The following is a 20,909-nucleotide window of genomic DNA, read 5'->3' as shown; positions in this document are numbered from 1 at the left end:
CTTCTTTCTTCTGTACTCTGTCTGGCGCACCTAGGGCAATGTATAAATCTGGGTAACATCTTTGTCTCTTGCCTTTTCTCATCTCCTACATGCAATCAGTTGCCAAATCCTGTCCTGTTTTTCCTCCTCTATATTTCACCACTCCTTTATGATCCCTCATCTCTATTTCCTTTAGTTGAGGTTGTGCTCATTGTCTGCCTCAGAAACTAGTCACCCTAACTTCAGCCTAGGTACCCTTCGGTTCATTTTATACACTGAAGCTAGAATGTAGGGGAGATTATGCCACTCTTTGTCTTAAATGCTCTCGCATAATATCTAAATGCTTAGCATTGCTCACACCATTTCATCTGCAGGTGCCTGATTATCTTTCACTATTTTCACCCTTATTCTATATTTGAGCCACAGTGAACTTCTAGTGGCCTCTTTAAAAAACGCTGTGTTTTTTCTCACTTAAAGAACAAGCTCACTGTTCCCTTGGTCTTAATTACCCTTCCTCATGCCACTTTCTTCCAACACCCTTCACTTGGATAGACATTACTCGATCTTCAGATTTCAGTCTTTACCACCTTGTGAGAAAACATCTCTTATTTCATAGTTGATGTTAGATGTGCCTCCTATGTGTTCCCCAAACCATCTTGTAGTATCTGTTTACTTGTCATTTTCTCCTCCCAGCTCACAAGCTACTTGACGGCATGAATAATGTCTTGGTCATCATTATGTCCCTTGCCCTTGACACAACATCTGAAGCACAGTAGATGAGTACTCAGACCCCAAGGTTACAGAACGGGTAGTAACACTCCAACTATAAAAGGGATACCTCTGACAAACTTAGCAGCGTGATGACATTACATATTTGAGTCATGCAACTCTCCTCTTGCACACTTCACACTGATTCCTGGCTTTCCAAGCTATTTTCTGATTATAATTTGGTCTCCAGTCTATGTACCCACAGAGAGGAAATATGTTGATTCATAAATGTAAGCATCTCATCCAATCTACTTTCTAGACATCTGTCTCATAATGAATAAATGAAATGGTTCACTGATTAGGCAGTGTAGCATCTTTTGGTGAGGACAGTGGTTTAGAGTCAGAAAGCTCATGTTATCTCAACGTAGGCACTTACAAATTCTGTGACTTTGGGAAAGAAGTTTACTCTTCTGAATATTAGTTTCTGTGTCTTTAATATTAAGTGTTAAATTCAACAATTTAATATGAAGTGCCCTGTATAAGGTTGTTTGCAATAGGTAATGTTTATTATTATAGCAGTTACATCACTCTCTTTTATGTTACATTAGTCTGAGTTCACTCATGGGAGACGGACAAAACACTGAGAATAATGTAAGGTCTACTCAGATCAGGAGATGACAACCAGTGCTTAGTTGAATGGCACACTCTGGCAACACCCTGTCTCCTTGCTATTGCCCTAAATCTGGAAGGATTTCAATATAAGAGACAAGACAGAGATAAAAATAAAAGCTCCCAGGTAAGGCTAATGAGAGACATTAACCTGGAGCTGAAATTTTAAAAAGAAATATAAGATTTTTGTTGTTTTTGTTAAAGAAATCATAGTAAGAGAGAAGCTTCTTTACATACTTCTTCCCACCCACTCCCATATGCAGTGGACATCATCAAAGGCCAAACAACATCAATTTTGAACCAGGAATCAAATGAGCCTTGATACAGAGCTAGGGAATAGTTTTAATTTCAGAGCTTTGAATTTAATCTAAACAGTCTATCTATACTTCCCTTTTCAATGATTCCTTCCCTGAGGCTTCTTCGTGGGGTTTTCCCCCTCATAGTTTAATGAATTTCATATCGCTTAAAAGAAAACCCTTTATATCTGTCTTGCACTGAATTTAGAAAAATCATTAAAGCTGCAAGAATTCTCTTCATTCTCAAAGTCTGAAAAATTCCACCTACATTCCCTAGTGTTATTACTATACTGCTGAATGTCAAGGTCACTGTCTCTTCCTACTGTTCAGAGAATAGTATTAAGTCGAGTTTATTTTTTTTTAACTTCGATACAAAATGATTTGGTTTCCCAATAGCCAAATTACGCAATCACCAAGAATCTAATTTTTAGTCAACTTTCTGATCTTATGTAGAAAATCTCTGTCTGTCTCTGTCTTTGTCACTCTGTCTCTCTCTCTCTCTCTCTCTCTCTCTCTCCCCCACCCCTCCAGGTCCCTTACTGGGTATTGGGGATGCAGAAAAGTGAAGCGTAGTCCCCATTTAATTAGATATGGGGTCATGAAATTCCCTTTCATTTTCCCGTAATAGCAAAAAAGGCTGCTGGCTCCATAGTTCCTCTTGAAAAACCCTAGAGGTCAGTAGTTCCTGGTTGGAAACCACTGTCTTAAGCGCAAGGAGGTGACTTCAGAAAAGATTGGAAAAAATATATACAGCATCATGTTTCTACTTAAGGAGAATGCAATTCCACGATTCCACCAACAACTGATCATGTAGACCATACCTGCCCTCAGGGAACTTCTCCCCGGTGTCCTTTGACATTTAGACATATGGCTTTATCACTGTCCTGACTCTGAACTAGGTCACATTCCTCTCATTTTATCACTGTATTATAGTCATAATCTGTGCTCTTTCTCTTAATATAACATTTTAAATGTTTTACTTTATTCATTTCTTTTCTTCCATTCCAATTCTTTCACCGTACTTTTTAGCTTTCTACCACGATCTATTTTGTCCATCTTCAAGGTCATATTTCCTCTCCCAAGTGTGAGAACTTTCTCTTTCTAATATCTCTGTTTAATGTTTCATATTTAACTCCTCCACTTTAGAGGTATCTCGCACTGGTTTCTATTACTCTTGAAAAATGTCTATGAATCGACATTTATATTTTAACACTATTGTTTTTACCATGGTTATAATAAAATACAGTAAAAGCCTTTAGAGGCCTGGTTAAAATGTTAATCTGCTGCAGGCATATTATGTCTATGTCCAAGGAGGATCATTGCTCTAGAAGGTCACCAAGAGAAGAGGTGCCTTGGGCAACATTTGCCATTATGTGGAGTAAATAGTAAGCATTTTAGCTCTGACTGTCTGTAAAAGTGGCAACTCAAGTGGCTCTAATTAGATCATCTGCTTTTCAAGGGGGGAACAAAGACCTACTTTGAATAGTTTTAATGATTGGGTTGCATAACTCACCTCCATTCCTCAGAAAACTGCCTCTGGTATTAATAGTTATTTTGTGAATATAATGCCTCTGTCACCTAAAATACTATTTATAAGAGAGTGATGTGGTAAGCATCCACAGAGGGATGCAATACTTCTGTATGGCATTTATATACCTTTAGCTAAACTCACTACAGTAGAGGTTAAGAGTCTGGTCTTTTGGTACAAATTATTCAAATCCTAACTCTGCCACTTATTAGCTGTGTGACCTTAGGCAAGTTACTTAACTTCTCTGTGCCTGGCTTTCCTTATCTGTAAGATGAATATATTAGTACACCTCCATGACATGGTCGTTGGGATAATTAAATAAGTTAAAATACAAAGCACCTGGCACTGAGTGAGTGCTCAACAAATGTTACTGTAGCTATAAGAACCTACAGAGTTATTGGTGGAAAGGGTAAAAGATTAAAAAAACTTGAACTGAACAAAGCTTTGGAATACATAGAGCTTTCTATACTTCGAACATTAAGAAAATCAAGTCCTTTATTCACATTTCTCCCGTACTATTCTGAATCTGGGAATAGGAAAAGTGGAGTATTTCCATTTAAATCCTTAAAGGGCTGAGCCTGCATGTGGAAAACTAAACACATATTTCAGATAACATTTTAACTGGTGGCCTGAAAGAAGCTGTAAAAGACAGTGTAAAGTTTCAAATGTCTACAACGTTATGTAGATGTGTGTTGAAAGTGCATGCATGCATGTGTGTGTGTGTGTGTGTGAGTGTGTTCTTGAAATTATGTAAATGAGCCCTACCTCAAAGGCCAAGATCAAAGGAAATAAGGAAAACCAAGAATATAAAAGAACAACATAATTGCTAAAAACTAATGAAAACACAAAATATTCTTATACAAAAATGGAAGAAAGTGAACCTGGAACATTTTAGCTTACTATAATGATATTTGGTTCACAGCAATTTAATAAGGTTCAAGTATGAAATTAATAAATTAATTTAATAGAAATGTAGTTTCAGTCAGATAATGGCAAAAAAATTTTAAAGAGTACTAATAAAAAGGAATTTGGTGATTATTTGCCTCCTAGAATTCCAGATAAGATTTGTTTCAGAGCCTCGGTTCTCTTTGTTAAGTTCCCAGTATTTCTTGAGTGTTGGGGAGGAAGATCCAAGAATATCTTAGCCAGTGTCCTTGTTTCCCACCAACTTTACCTCTCAAAAAGTATATACTCTTTGATAGAGCCAAATATTCAAGCCAAGTATCCTCCATGTAACAGAAGCTATGAGACTGGTTGGTCATATCTGTAATCTTTCCGTCATCAATAAACAACCTTCTCACATTTCATTTCCATTTTTTTTTGGATACAATTATCATCGCCATAACATCCAATCTGCTTTCATACATATCTGGGCACACAGTTGATCATTTATTCTACTCCATTTCTTATAATCACCATGGGAAACCAGACTAAATTATCTTTTAGTATCTAGAGGTCAGGCAAGTTGATGCTTAATATTTTTATGACGATGATCAAGAGTATTACATATAATTATGCAAAATGGCAAGCTGGCCCTGAGGCATTTCATTTCCAGACAACCTTCATTTAATGGCAGAAGGAGATTCTCCCATTCCGATTTATTATACTATGTCAATCTTAGCTTTACTCATAATAATAATATAAAAATGTTTCTCGGATAATTATGGTGTGATAGAAGACTTCCTTTGCTAATAATGGATAAAAGTTAAACAAAAAAAATATTTTGCCAACTTAACTGCCCTAATTTATTAAAATCTATTTTTTTACTTTGAAGCTCAAACTGCTTTAATATTACCTGTAAGCATATCTTTTAAAGAATCCCCCATACATTACTTACTTGTTTAAGCTTCTTTAGATCTTCATCAAGTTCTAAGTTGTCCAAAATAACAGCAACAAACAAACTCAGGAGGATCTATAAAATGGTTAAATAACAATGAAAAAACCCACATGCTGTAAGTTTCAAAATATTATATATAGATATAAAATATCTACCTAAAATATACACCATATAGAATGCATTAAGTGAAAAATAAACATGTAGTTGTGAATCATACATAGGTATTTTAAGATACTTATCACAAATACATTGAAGAAAATGCATATGTTAACTGAAATAAACAATGAAATGTTAATTTGCTTATGAAGGCAATTTAAAATAGAAATTAACAAAAAGTTGTTTTATAACTCAATGATCCCACTTCTGAAACCATATCCAAAGAAAATAATCTGAAGTACTGATAGAAAGTTTTATATACAAAAGTGCTTGATAGAGTTATTTGTAATAATGAAATGTTGGACCTAATATCTAACCTTATAAAAATAGTTAATACAATTATAGAGAGCTCTATCCTAAAATTCATTCAGCCATTAAAAATTCCCATCATGGTAGCTAGTCTTTTGGAAGTTCCCTGGTGTTCACTAAAAACTAAACTCTTGTGAGTCCCCTGCCATGATGACTATGCTGGACTGAGTAACCAACAGGTTGCAAAATTGATTGTGCATGACTTAAGAGGTTAGATAATAAGAGACACAGTGGCTTTTAACTTGCTCTCTCTTGGACCACCAACTCTGGTGAAGCCAGGTGCCATGTCATGAGGACACTCAAGGGGTCATATCTGTAATCTGTAATGAACTGAGGGCTCCTGGCAACAGCCATGTGAGTGACCCATCTTATAAATGGATCCTCCAACCCCAGTAAAGCCTTCCAGGGACTGCAGCCCCAGCCAACATCTTGGCTGGAAACTCATCGGACGCTCTGAATTAGAAACATCAGTTAAACCTGTCCCAGATTCCTGACTCATAGAAACTGCATGAGATAATAAATGCTTATTGTATTGTAAGCTCTTAAGTTGCTCATAATTTGTTATATGGCAATAGATAACTAATGCACTCATGAATTTTAATTAGTATTGAGAAAATGCTTACATTACAATATTAAATAAGAGTATGTGTGGTAGAAGTGCAACCATGTACAAAAAGGAATAACAGAGGTAGAAGGTTCTTTGGAAATGTTAATGGTGACTGGCTTTGTGAAAAATGGATTTTTCCATTTTCTTTGTGTTTTACCATATTTCTCAAATTAAAAAAAAAAGGCATATGCTTCTTTTGGAATGCATAAATAAGGTAAAAAAAAGAAAAGAAAAATGTAGAATATTTTAATTTCTAGTCTCTTTTCGACTTTGAATTCTCAAAGTTCCACATTCATTTGATAATATTTTTCATTCCTAATTTATATTCTTTCTTTCAAATTCTCTCTTAACAAATTATATCCATCCATTAGTACTAGTTAAACAAGAAGGTAAGAAAATTGAGGCAATTTAGTTATGACTTTTAAGTACCAGAGAGATTATCATGCAGAAGTTAATGGACAGCTCTTTTCCAAGTTTAACGAGTATACAACAAGGGAGAAAAAAGAGCCTCCAAATATTAAATTTTACAGGATATGCTTGGTTTGGAACAAGTGCCAGTACCCTTCCTTTTTATAGCCATGTCCTTTGGGATCCTACCAGAACTTAAAGAGGATACAGATTTTTTACTGATGTCACCATGTCTGCCACACCATGGGCATCTGGGCACAATATACTTAGGCTTGCTCTAAACCAGACATTCTAAACAGGACATTTTCTAGTTCACTCCAAGTTTAGTCCCCTTCCTGTGACCTTGATGTTGATCTTGATGTTATCATCAAAAGTAACATCAGAGGAGTCGTCGACTTTCCCTCGCAACCTCACCCCTGGTTCAGAGATGTCCATGTGAAGGTCTCCTCTGTGAATAGGAGCCGAATCATACCACTTCTACCACTCACTGGCACTTGAACGGGAGCTGCTCTGTCCTAATTAAGCTACTTTTCCTATCTTCTCAGTAAAAGGACAAACAAAAAAAATCTAAAAAATAAATTAATAATGTTCTTTGATGAAAAAAGGGAAACAATTGTTCGCCTCCTTTTTCTTAGAGCATTTCCTTAGAAAACTTGTCCTTTAAAATTCTTCCTCTGTCCCTTTGAGATTTATATAAATCTTTTTGAAAGCTCTAAATAAGCCTCATCTGTTTTACAACCCAGGAATAGTATCCTGTCTCCCCTTTTCCATGAGAGGGTAGGAGTATAACTTAGCCACCTGGCTCCACGTTGCAAAACTACCTACTTGTCACGGAAATATGAGTTTTATTTTTCCTTTAGATAAAGGCAATTAGCTACCACAGATGGTCACCCCAATTACCAGGTGAATTTAGGGGAAACTATATTCAGCAAATGGTACTGTTGTGTCTTTTTACTTGAGGAAGAGTTGTTTTCATCTTGAGACCATGGATGGAATGTGGGGATATGAATAAAATGGTGATTTGCTTCCTGTCTCTGCGATCTCTTAGCGGGTTGCCCATGATGCCTGCTGCAGTCTGGCTTAGTGCTTATTCGAAAGTAAAATCATTTTCTTTCTTGTCTACCTTGGTGGAGAAGTTTTCCGGGTTGGCAGGAGATTTTATTTTAAATTATTTTCCCAATACCAGACAGATGGCAGGTTACTTAAGGACAGTGAGGTTAGATTATTCGATTAAATTCGACTAGCAGTTGATTGGACTCCACTGATGTGGCAGACATTGCCTGGTAGGCAACTTAAACAAGATATTTCGCTCACTACCACGAAGTTCACTATCGAAATAAGCAGACGTAAGCTGGCCACCTGGTAGAAAAGAGCACTGTGGTTTCAGCCCTTGGTTAGCCAATCACAGGCTCTGCCAATCACAGGCTACGTGGCAACCACTAGCCTGCCGTGAGTTTTAGTGCTCTCATTTACAAAACATAATAACAATAGCTCAAGACACTGCAGCTACCATAGCCCTTCCCCAACAACACTGGTGTGCGGTGTAGCCTATTTGAAACTGTACAGACATAAACTTAGATATGGAAAACTAAAACAATTTTCTCGATATTCCTACAAACTTAATCTAGTCCTTAAGGCCTCCATTTGTATTGATGCCTAAAAACGGAATCTTGCTTTATCAATCCAATTTAGTCAGTTTCAGTTACATTTGAATAGCTCTTTTTTTTCTTTTTAGGTCTGGTTTAAAGTCAAGGATGTGATTGTCATTGGCATCTCGACCGCTATGGCCATGTGACTGGTCCTCTGTCACCCATCAGAAGCAGCGATGGCCCTTTTTGAGTGGCTCAGGGCTTTCTTCCTGTTCAGTTAGTCACCACCTCAGTTCTTGCAACACCTGCTAAAATCTCTGATTCTCAGTGACACCTTCTGTGTTAGTTTCCTCAGGCTGCCGTAACAAATTGACGAGCTTAGTGGCTTAAAAAGGAAATGTATTCTACGACAGTTCTGGAGGCCAGAAGTCCCAAATCAAGCTCCCTCCGAAGTCTCCAGGATCCTTTCTTGCCTCTTCCAGCTTCTAGTGGCCTCAGGTTTCCTTAGCTTGTGGTGGCATCACTCCAATCTCTGTGTCTGTCTTTGTCTTCACATAGCCTTCTCTTTCTCCCTGTCTTGTTCTTATTGATCTCTTAGAGGAATACTTTATTAGGGTCCACCTGGATTTAGGTCCCACTTGGATAATCCAGGATGATCTCATCTCAAGATCCTTAATTCAACTACATCTGCAAAGACCCTTTTTCTAAGTAAGGTCACAATCCCAGGTTGCGGAGTTAAGATGTGGATACATTTTTTTGTCCTTCTCCTCCATCTGGTCTCTAGCTTGGGTTGTTCTTCTAGTAGTGTTGTTCCTACACATTGGCTCGTAACTCCCTGGAAAGTTTGGAAATTCTATCATTCTAGGCAAGAAGTAAGGAAGACTTAGTCTTGGGGGATCTTTTAGGCCCTCTCTCTACCAAAACCTTCAGGCAGTTCCCCAACTCTGTTCAGGCTCCCTCTTTGTATGTGTGGGTAACCTAGCAAGGCTATCTCCCTCTCAAGGTCATACAAGAAATGAGTACAAGACAAATCTCGAATGTCAAAACGCACCCAGGTTGGTATCAATACTGCTGCTGCCACTGCGTGTGGCACACCACCCTTACACCAAAACACTCTTTGCCTCCCTGCTTCTCTCCAGAGCTTTTTGCCTCTTTCATGCTCCACTAGCCCAGAAAATGCTGTATTCTCTCAGAAAGCAGGAATGTTAACAAAAAATTGGAGTGAGGGTTCAGGGGGGAGGCCACACAAGTGTGAAGACTAACAACCAGAAACTAAACCCAGTCAGAGTATCACACTTAGTTCTGTACCATCTAAGCATTTAGATATCTGACAGCTGATCTGGGCACATGGGTCTGGGTTCATCTTTTGAATGCTACTCATTTAAGATTGTGAGAGAGTCTAAACACATGCTATCAAGCTATCAAGATACCAAGGAGAAGTATGATTTCAGCAAGAAGGGAACTGTCAGAAAAATCTTCTTCGGTGGCATGAGTGAAGACAGAACTTTAAAAGCATGTGGCTAATGAGGGACTTGGTGAGCAGTTAAGTACAGCCAGAGCATAGCTGCCAGGGAGAAGGCTGGGGGAGGCTGGAGAGGTAAGATGAGGGTGGGCAGTTAGCCCCAGTTCCACCAAAGGAGGTTGTAATAACCATAAAGTGATGACATTAATTTCTTCTCTGTTAAATTTTTCCTTTCAGATATTTTTAAAATGCATGTAGTTATTTTAAACTAGATAATTGAAAAGGTAACTAGATAGTGTAAAGTGCAGTTTGATAAAAGGTTATTAAATATATAACATTTTGTTAACTTTTTTTTTAAAAAGTACATTTCATATATTTTTCTTAGAGAGAAGAGAAAAAAAGTTACCCTCATAGCAGAATGACAGATAGATAGATGGAGGATGCCAGCTGCAGTTTTTCCTTTTCATGCAGATAGGAATTTGATTTTCATAGTAAAGAGGAGCCAAGACTCAAAATGGAAAAGCTTTGGCTTTATTAGGAAAAATGCTGAAGGGGCTTTGCCATTAGAATGCCCTGGGCTTACAGAATTGAGATAAGCTTTGGGAGGGGCTTTGGCAACAAATTTAAGAACAATATAAGGAGAAGTTTAAACTTTTTAAAATCATGTGAAACCAAAGTTCATTCAAATACCTTTGAATGTTTAGGCATCACTGCTAAGTTAAAAGGACAACATGATGACAAAAACAGAAACTGTATTTAAAAAGATTTGTGGATCTTGAGTTTCCTCCTGAAACTGTTTGGACATGGACTTTTAGCTTGATCCTTGTCTCTATGTTCCTAAGTGTAGGGCACTGAGGGTGAGAAGTGACCAAAGTCTGGCTTTGACCGTCTCTTTGGAATGGAAATAAAAGATGCAGGAGAGGCAGGGTTGGTCTGCAGCTTATCATGAAGAGGTGAGAATTACTTTGTAGTTCTTTTCTCAGACTCTAATAAGCTGGCAATAACCACTGAGATAAATTGAAATGAAGGGAGGGTAGCAGCTTGGTTTCCATCATTTTTAATTTACACTGTCAATGAGACATATTATTTTCCCACAAACCAAGTGCTGTGTGGAATTGGACTGAGGGCACAGGCTGACTTGGGTGTCTGCCACTTTCCAATACATGGCCTTGAAAGTCATGGGCATGGGGGACAAATCTTATCCCTGAAAGCAAGAACCGTTCTCAATTCTCTCTCTCTCTCTCTCTGCGTGTTTCATTTGTTTGTTCTGTTTTTATAGAAAGCTGAGGTAAGGCTCATTAATAATCTGAACCCATTACACTGATGTCTGAATCTTATTTTCAGTCAATGTTTACCTACTCCAAGAGCCACATGTGCTGTGCCGAAAGGTTTCCCAAAGTCATTAAATGTGATTCACAGATTTATATTAAACTGTTATTATGATAATAAAGAATTTTACAGGGACTTGCCATTTTGAATCAAAGAGCTTCATCATTTGCATGAAACACTTAACTTTTATACTTTGCCAGTTCTAAATTATGCAACCAACCTACTCTGCTTTATTTTTTAATATTTAGATTTATATAATATTTAAATTTATAATATAGCATGGAATACTATATCACTATTTTTTTAATGATGTAATTTCAGGAGAATAAAGATTAATGATATATTCCTTCATTTCCTCTTGAGCTTTTTAAATGCATGTGCGATATGTACTTTCAACACAGCAGTATTTCATTTGTGTAATGATTTAAAAAAAGAAATTCATATGTATTTTCATGCATTGGCTACTTGCCACTTTTAACAGGCCTATAACATTCCATTATATAAATATGCAACACAAGTATTTGTTATACCATGTAATATACAACTGATGTAATACATTCACTTCCTAATTTTATGATCAATGTTGAAACATTATAAATCACCAATGTCAATGAAAAAGTGGAGAATAGCTATTAAAAATGTCCAAGTATCTAATTTTTTATTTGCCTCAGGTTATAATGCCCATTCTCAAGATATTTTTAGCATTGACAATGCATTCAGTGTGGAAAATGCCACATACCAGGTCTCTGGAAGCCTGGCAAGTCTCCTTAGGATTTTATGACTGACATAGCAACATATTGGTGGAATGTTGACTTTCTAGTTAATGGACTTCAAAGCATCCTTTTCCAGGTTCAATAATAGATGTCCAGCTACTATAAATCCTTATGACCCCTCTTCTCTTTCTCTCACTATTCCTCCCACCCCTTACACGGTCCTGAAAAAGCCAGATTCACTTGAGCCACGGGTTCGCTAAGTACTCACCATGTTTTAAGTTTTATACATTTAACAGGCAGTTAAACTTATTTTCTTTCCTTTACTCACAATACATTTTAGCAACATTCAGAGAACTACAGAAGCAATTATATTCCTCAGTAACATCGTTTCCTCCAATTCTGTTGTGACATGACCATTCTTTCCAACACAGTAGGGTTCTCATTCTCTACAACTTGCTTATGGGTTATCATGATTAAGATTGCTGAAAGTTATTGTTTGTTTTTATAAGAGGGTGGGCTTATCATTTTAGAATGGGTTTCCTTGGCTGATAATTTCTGTCTCTACCTGCATATCATTTGCATTCTCTAACTCTGCATATAGTCACACCCTCAACTTCTATATCTTTCCCTTTTCATTTTCATTTCTTTTCTAAAGTTTACTTTTACTCTTTTTCTTTTTTATAAAGCTTAAAGATAACCCTCTAGCTGAAATGTCAACTTTAATCTTATTTCTTTCTCTACTATGAACTTTATTAATAATTTCTATTTTAAAAAATTATTTCCAAGTATGCAATAGAAGCATAGCAGGACTCTGGACAACACCCCATAATCTTGTGTTTTTCTTTTTCTTCTAACCATTTATAATCACACTATCCTAAGCCCCCTTGCAAGCTGTAGTTGGAAACAATCTCATTTTTATATAGGTCAACAAAAAGTCAAATGTAATCAGAGCAATGTAAAATGGGAAATATTCACACAGATGCACTTTAAATGAATTCTATAAAATCAAATTATTTAATTTACACTTTGGAATGCCCATTTTTGTCAGCAGAATATGACTATTCTCAGAAAGCTGCCACTACAGAAGCAAAATCAAGAGATTGCTGTGTTAATTTAAGCACTTCAAAGGTAACAAAAAGACTATCCACAATGAAAACTTAATTACATTTTCTCTTTTCCAGTATTCACGTCACAGGGCTTTCCTTTGAAATAATAATAAAAAGAAAAACACAGAAAAAATAAAGTCTTTCAGCTGGTTAAGTCTTTCATAGTCCTTAACCCCCAAATCATTGGCAAAAGTGGGGGAAAAGATGAATTTCACAAGTATTCTACAAATTGCAATCAGTCAGGACAGAAATACTTAACACATACCTGTCGGATGAGAGGGATATTTTAAAGGGATAATAGATAATGGTTATGAATATGCATTTGCTGTACACTTAAACTTGATTTTTATTGTGAGCTGACAAATTGGTGCCCTCAGGGGGCCTCGGAATAGCCTGCCTTTCTATCTATCTATCTATTTATTTATTTATTTATTTATTTCCAGAACAAACTGCAGTGAAGCATTTTTTCTTTTCTTTTCTTTTTTTTTTTTTTTTGCTGCTTGGCACATGCCTGTCCCTGAGAAGACTAAATCAGGAACTCACCAGGTTGCATGGCACCACTGGCCAACATGGATAAAAAACAATCAGAGATTGTATATTTATGGGGACTTTCTTTTCCATTTAGGTTAAAATGCTTTGTAGTATTTTACAAAAAGAAACATATAATTTAACAAAAGTGCTCATTTTAAGATAAGTTCAAGCCTAAAAACAAGCTTATAAAATAAGCTTGTTTAACTTATATATGTTTGGTTTTTTTTTTTAACAAGCTTATTACTCCATGCACATATTTATAAATTGGTCCACAAACTATCTCTGGCTTACTTTACTGCCAATATTTTAAATACTATTTCAAATATGATAGAGCTGCAAAGACTGGGAAGCAGATGTTTATTACGTGCGCACTGATCACGTAGCAAGCGATAGCATACACTCATGGCTCTTCTAACAATTCTATCATTGGGCCTTGAATCACAGGTTTTATTTGTCTGTTGCTTTGTTTGTTTGTGTTTACTAGTCCTAGTTCTGTCTAATTGTAGGACAGAGATTAAGCTCTTTCCCACTCTGGTTGGGATGTAGGTTAGTACTTTACGCATTAGTAGTTGAGATTCAGTAAAATGGTGCTGAATTAAATTGAGCTAACTTAATAGAGCCCATTATAGTGATGGTCAGTCTGAAAAGAAATTACAAAAATGTGATTGAGAAAAATCAGTTTGAGTTTTCTTTAAACAGTGTATTTCATTTAACTCATAGTATATATAAACAGTAAATTGAGATATAAGGCAAAAATTTAAAACAATTAGAAGATAGAGAACATTTTTATTACCTCAGGGTGAGAAAGAATTCCTATGCATGAGTCCAAAATAAATATTGACCATAATAAGTGAAAAACTGATAGTTTTGACCATGCCAAGATATTACATAACAAGATATCACAGGCAAATTGAAATAACAAAATACTGCCTAAGAGAAGACGTTTATGTAGTAGTCAAGGGATTAATATCCAGAATATATGTATCACTTTAATAAATGAATTTTAAAAAGACAAACTAGACTTTAGAAAAATAGATAAAGCATATGATTGGGTGAGTCACAAAGAATATGGCCAATAAACATATGAAGAAGTCCTACCTCATTAATAATTATGAAAATTAAAAAATGCAAGTTAAGGCAAAGTGATACCACCATTCAACTCATAATATTGTTAAAATCTTGTTAAAATCTTAAAAGTATAACAATATCAACCATAGATAAGAAAGACTGTAAGAACATAGGGATTCTCAACCACCATACTTGGGAGAGTAAATTAGTGCCGCTGGCCTGCAGAGCAGAGGCCCATGGATGAAAGGTTCGGGCAGTAAATATTTTAGGCTTTGAGGGCCAAGAGGCAACATTTTATACAATCATTTAAAAATGCACACACCAGCTCTAGCTCACAGGCTATATAAATAAAGCCTGTGGACCAGATCAGGAATGTGGACTTAGAGACACGTGCTACATTTGGCCGGTATCCAGGCTCCTGGATACATCCTGGAGAAACTCTCACATAAATGGACACAATGTACAAACACATTAGTCGTAACATTTTAGGAGTAAAACACTAGAAAACAACTTAAATATCCACTAGGAGAGGAACTGATAAACAAATATGGCATATTCATCGTATTTCATAGATTCATGATTATGTATACTAATGACCTAATGAGTTTTATGTGTATATTAAGATAAAAATATTTCAAAACAATATTTTGTGAAAAACAACTGAGCATACATGTAGAGTCTGATACCACTTATTCTGAAAATTGCTGCAACTGTCGATTTGTAAAAAGGGAAACACATGATCAAATATACGCTGGCCTCAGTGTGGTGTGAGGTCGTAATAATGAGAGAAGAGTGCACTCCAGACGTGTGCCCCAGGGACGATCATCTGCACTGGAGCAGTGCTTCTCAAACCAAAAAATTAAGATTAATGTTAAAAATTAATGGCATAAAGTGTTTGTAGATGATCACCTTAAATTAAAACACTATATATTTTTAATGGACACATATATGTGTATGGGAAACTACTATATTTCATTGATTTTAACATGTACATTTACTTTCACATTTTAACAACCCTGAAATTGGGATGCACCTCATCATCTATGTGTACAGTTGTTGGGTTTTTTTTTTTTGGTTCATGTTATATAAAATAAGAATCCTTACAGTTGACAGTATGTTAAATTTAGTGAAATATGATTAAAACTGGAAGATGGATTCATATCAAATTCATCAGTCACTGTCTGGAGAAGAGGTGTGGGGAAAGGAGAAGAAATGGGAGAGGAACTTGGTCCAAGAAGAATCATGAATGATACTTCAAACTCATCAATAATACTTTACATCCATAATTAAAAAGCATCTGAACTAACATAACATTTAGCATTTGTTAATATACAGCTTTAAATGCACACACCATCTTACTTAAACTTAAAGGAACTCGGTGTTGGTGACAGCTACGATCATCCTTATTTCATGGCTAAATACGCCCTCAAAAATATAAACTCAATTTACATGGAAAAGGCAAGCTTGGGCACTAGGTGTGGGGCATTATTATCCTCAATTGCAGATATAACATGACATAGACATCAGGGAAATTGTCTAGATATTCCAAAGTCACACGTCTAGTGGCCATTGGAGCTACAATCTGAATCTGGACTTCGAACTCCAAGTCCACACTCTTGTACTCTACCATATTTCCCAGATTACCCGCATTGACATTTCACTTCTCAAATTCTAAAAACTACTTTTTGAAAATCACGATAAAAATTATCCTAAGTGTTTCGAGCATATACTTAAATCAGTAGTATGAAGGGATGAAATGAGATATGGGTTTTCAAGTTGTGCTCTGTGGATTCCTAAGGGCTCAGGTGAACGAACCTCAGGAATCCCTGGCTGTGTTCTGATGTTCCACAATCATTGCCATGTTTTTGGTCCAACAAGGAGAATTTAGACTGCCCAAGAAGTCTGTGTACCAGATTTAATATACTAGTTCTCTAAATTAGCAATCCCTGTAGAAGTTCACTTGAAAAAAATCATGTTGCTAAATAATTGACTAGGCTAGATAGTTTTTCTTTCTGCTTTCATAACATGTGAAGCTCCGACTTAAGGATCAAGGCTATATCCAAGTGTAAACAATCTGCAATGAGGATAGTGAACAATTATATTGTTTTTAATAGAAACACAATTAGATTATTCACATACATCCATGATTTCAATCATATCTATCCTGCATTTAACCCATGATCAATATTCTCCAAGCTATTCCATAGTTTTTAAAGGAACTGAAACACAGAGCAGGTGCCTAATAAACATTAGTTAAATTCATGAGTGAGTTAGTGAGTGAATGAATGATGAATGAATGAATGACAGACACAGATTTAAAGGTTCTGGAAGGGAGGATGCAAAGACCTCAGGGCCAGGTATCCTGTAAACACCAGCATAGTCAGATTTGGCTCTGGAAGCCATGCCTCCATTCCCGCTATTCCATGTTCTTTCCTTTTATGAATATTTTTAGTCACCCCATATAAAAAATGCCAAAACTATTTCTTTGTGATTTTACCGTATGAACACAAGACTTTACACCATGAAGCAATGTATCTCAATATCCTTTTTGAAGAAGATGTCTTAGTTTTGAAGGCTTTTGCCTACAGCAAATGCAACCTCTAATTTAACATCTAGTTTCTCAAGTACTTACTTATTTGATTCATAGGTATTTAGAATCAGAAGGAACATTAGAGCTCAAATGAAATTTGTTTTATTTTAGTGACCCTTGCACAGGGGTTTGATTTGATGCAGACATTTTCAGTAACAGTAAGCTTCATAGTCTAGGGAAGCAGCTGTAAGCAGTTGCAAGACCATAGACTTTGAGACCAGGCAGACCTGGGAACGTTCTGTATGACATTGTCACACTCTATATGACATTGGGAAAATTACTTAACTCCTCTGAGCCTCAGTTTCATCATCTGTAAAGTGGAAATATCACATAACTCAGTTGTTCCCAATATTAGGAATAAAACTGTAAAACATTTTGCCTCTCAATAAGAGTAGCAGTTGTTTTTATTTCATGTGTTACCAATAAAGGGTAATATTTTGGGTCCTTAACTTGGAATTTTTAACATAAGAGTAGAGCTTAAGTTTGCTTCTTAAATGTGCACAAATTTATTACATAGAGATGCACATTTGACATTAGAAAAACCTGAGAATTACATCCCTTAGGATGTCACAGGCTATGTTTCATGGTTTTTTTTTTTTTCCTTTCTTTTTAATAGAAATGCATTGAATGGTCTGTGTGACAGTCAATTTTTCAGTTTTTATTGTGCTTTTACAATATTTGCAGCTATGAGTTTTATTATTTCCCCCCCAAATGTTTCTTTCAGTCACACATAACACAAAAACACTGAGCTGATTTCTAATTAACTGACTGCACTCTGAGGTCTCCAGCTTCTATCGTCAGTTTAATTACAGATGAGAAGAGGATAAAGCAAAACTGAAGAGAGCGTCTCTCCATGATTAAAAAAAATAATGTAGTCTGGTTTGATCCTTAGATCATCTAGGGTGTGAATGCCTACAGATAGTTAAATCAGTATGCAAATGTGAGATTTCTATTTTGTCTCGTCTTGTTTTACACTCATGCAAACACACCTGTACCTTAGGAAGACAACTTCTTACTCTTATCTGAAATCTAGTTCTTCAAGGAGTTCTTTGATTCATAGAAATTTAGAATGGAAGCGACCTCATCTAACCAGACTACTCTACATTGGTACTGTGACTTTCATTCTGGAATTTCAAATAGGCCAAAAATCTGCTGATGCTCATCCCGTTATGAATTCTGAGATATAATCGAAAAAAAGTGCTAAACTCACCAGAGTGGCAAAGAGATGATAGAGAATGAAGTAGATGGCAACCACAGGTGCCCACATGTGTCCCACAGCATTTAGAGTTTGGTCCATTACGTCTACCCATCCTTCTTGGGTAAGGATCTGGAACATGGACATAAATGCCTACAGAGGAAAACGATGAAGGTATTAAACACTAGCTTAAGGCTTGCATGCAATTTAAAATTAGTACATGGTTTTGAGGACTTTGATCTCAATATTATTGATTTTCATCTGATTGATCAGGGGAAGAACAGCCTTAATTCAACAGATGTGAAAGAGCTGAGAATTAAAAATCCTAAAAGTCTGATTTTTGACTATTCAGTATAGAAAATGAAAATAATTGCCTTGAATTAAAATTAGCCTTGTCAGTGGTAAATACTGTTGAACAAATTAGAAAAAAATTCAGGACCTTTGCTTATTTGTCTTTTTCTTCCCCCTCTAAGTAAGCTAACTATTTAACATTTCCAACAGATTATTCGACTTTTTTCCTGCTAAGTACAACTTATTTTTATAATGAATGACCTTTAATTGTCTAAAGACATATGAGAATAATAACTTTAATTTTACTTTTATAATATTCATCTATCAAAATTGTTATATTAAAAACATTAGACTCTTTAAAAAGTAAATATTTTTAAATGATATTGCCATGCTGAGAAACTTAATAAAGACAAATATATTTTTCATAATTCTTTTATTTCAAAGGTACAGAGTCAAGACCATGGATGAAGCCAAAATTAAAAAATATAGAGCATTCCAACAAAAGCCAGTCAAGCTAAAGGACTCATACTCTCTCAGCAAAGACCTTTGGTTAGTTCCATTCTTACATGTTTTTCTTCTTAATTACATGATTATATATGCCTCTCTGACTTATGTGTTCTATATACATTAGTAGTCAATACGTGTTCCTTAATGAGAATTTATGATCCTGTCTAGGGGAAATTGACAATTGGAATCTAGTGACTTTTTAAAAATGTCTTCAGGTTTTAGTATATTAAATTGAATTCTCAGGTATTGGGATTTTAAGAAATAAAGTCCAGTACAATACAAAGATGGACTGAGCCCAAGATAAAAGCTCTGTTACACTGATTAGGACCTTAGAGCCAAAGGGATCTGAAAGATACTCTAATCTGACTCTTTCCTTTTGAAGACAGGAAAAATGAGGCTTAAGGATGATAGGTGATTAGCCCAAAATCACTCTATTAATTTGTGGTACTAATAGAAGTATTACTCGGGCATTATGACTCTAAAGTAAGTACTTCTCCAAGTATTGCTTCCTGTGTTCAGTGAAGTCTTGAATCTACTATTCCTTCTTGAGTTAATTTTTCTATAATCTCATCACCCTACAAAGTGTTTATAAAAGTATGAAATACATTGCTATTGACACTTGAACTCAGCATCACCAAGGACAAAATAATACTTCCCTTGCCAGGGTGCTTAAGAAAATGTTAGTTTTAACTCATCATGAAAATGCTTCAGAGAATTTTCAACACATCATTTAACCTCATAGGTGTGCCAGAACCTATCATTGAGGGCAATTATTTTTTCCCTGTATTTTTTTTTTCTGTTTAATATTTATTACCTCCAAAGGCAAAGAACAAAAGTTCCAAAGATGACTCACATAAAACAAAACAAAACAAAACAAAACAAAACAAAACCAGACTGCTATATTTTCTTCAATGGAGATGTCACCAATGTGAAACTGTGTGCATCCTAAAGGCTCAACAACAATATGGGAAGAGTCAAAACACCTACCAGTATAAAAGGAATTTCACTGGACATGAATTTCTTTCTCCAAAAGTAACAGAAAAGCTTGTGATTAAGCTCAATAGATTTATTTTTGGTACTTAGAGACTAAAAATTCAGGTGTACCATTCAGCTGCCTTGGGCACACCCAATTTAATTTGTTTTCATCTACTGGATTAGCTTTCATGAACAGTCAGCTATTATGCATTCACTAAATGCTCAGGAATGAGGCGCTATGGGACTGTAACCTATTGCTGTGAGATAAGCAGTGTGGACAAGAACTTTAGAGTTATTTTCTACTCTTTTCAGAGTCTCAGAAGAAAAAAAAACTCACATCTGGAAGTTCATGTTGTGAAATGCTGTGAATTATATTTGAGGGCAAAACTTTGTTACAATGTGACTCGTGCGTTTATAGCTGCTTACATGAATAAACCAATGGAAGGTAGTGCCATGAAATACTTCTATTATAGGCTGAAAATTAATTTATGTATCCTGCATGAAGGGTGCCTTATCAGTTTTGCTGAGATTTTATCCAGAAATTTAAACCCAAGTGATAGTTCGAGGTTGTGAATCAAGGACACTTTCTGACTTATATCATCTGCAAGATCTGAGTTACTTGAAGAATCTGCTTAGTTTATTTATTCAAATAGGATTATTAGTGTTACTGAAGGTTGGATGTGTTGAGGATTGAGATGAGGAAGACACAGTTTGTTCTCTTAAGAAATTTGTAATCAAGAGTGGAAGAAAAAAATGAACATGGCCAGCTCTAAGAAAAGAAAATACGAAAAATATGGCATATTAGAGAAATATAGTAAAGCTACCAAGAAGCTTTAGAAGGACCGAGGTATTCCTCTTAGGTAAGTCAAGAACAGGCTTCTGAAAGTGATAGAAGTTGACTTTCATGATGATGATGAGAAGGATTTAAATGGTGGAGAAGAAGGTGATAAACAAAGGCCTAGAGGAGGTTGTTTCTTTTTTTTTTTGAACTACTTTTTCCTTTGTTATGACATTTTCCTATCCTGTGAACTTTTCCTCTCTTTATAAATTGAGAAA

The 20,909-nt window shown here is 35.8% G+C and overlaps 1 protein-coding gene across 5 annotated transcripts in view; it reads right to left on the bottom strand.

Annotated features, from left to right (window-relative positions):
• The window catches only part of NALCN (sodium leak channel, non-selective), a 272,813-nt gene that overhangs the window by 96,319 nt on the left and 155,585 nt on the right, over positions 1 to 20,909 (bottom strand). For 4 of the 5 annotated variants that reach the window (XM_036228821.1, XM_036228822.1, XM_016123175.2 and 1 more), the window contains 2 exons: positions 18,096 to 18,233; positions 5,018 to 5,092 (listed from right to left, as the gene is read on the bottom strand). In XM_036228821.1, the coding sequence (XP_036084714.1) occupies positions 5,018 to 5,092; positions 18,096 to 18,233 (213 nt within the window). The remainder of the gene's footprint in view (positions 1 to 5,017; positions 5,093 to 18,095; positions 18,234 to 20,909) is intronic. The other variant, XM_016123177.2, reaches the window with a different exon arrangement.

Source organism: Rousettus aegyptiacus, unplaced genomic scaffold (assembly GCF_014176215.1).
Source record: "Rousettus aegyptiacus isolate mRouAeg1 unplaced genomic scaffold, mRouAeg1.p scaffold_m13_p_11, whole genome shotgun sequence".
Taxonomy (NCBI): Eukaryota; Metazoa; Chordata; class Mammalia; order Chiroptera; family Pteropodidae; genus Rousettus; species Rousettus aegyptiacus.
The sequence above is the reverse complement of the archived record's forward strand: the minus strand, read 5'-3'. Positions and strand labels throughout refer to the sequence as shown.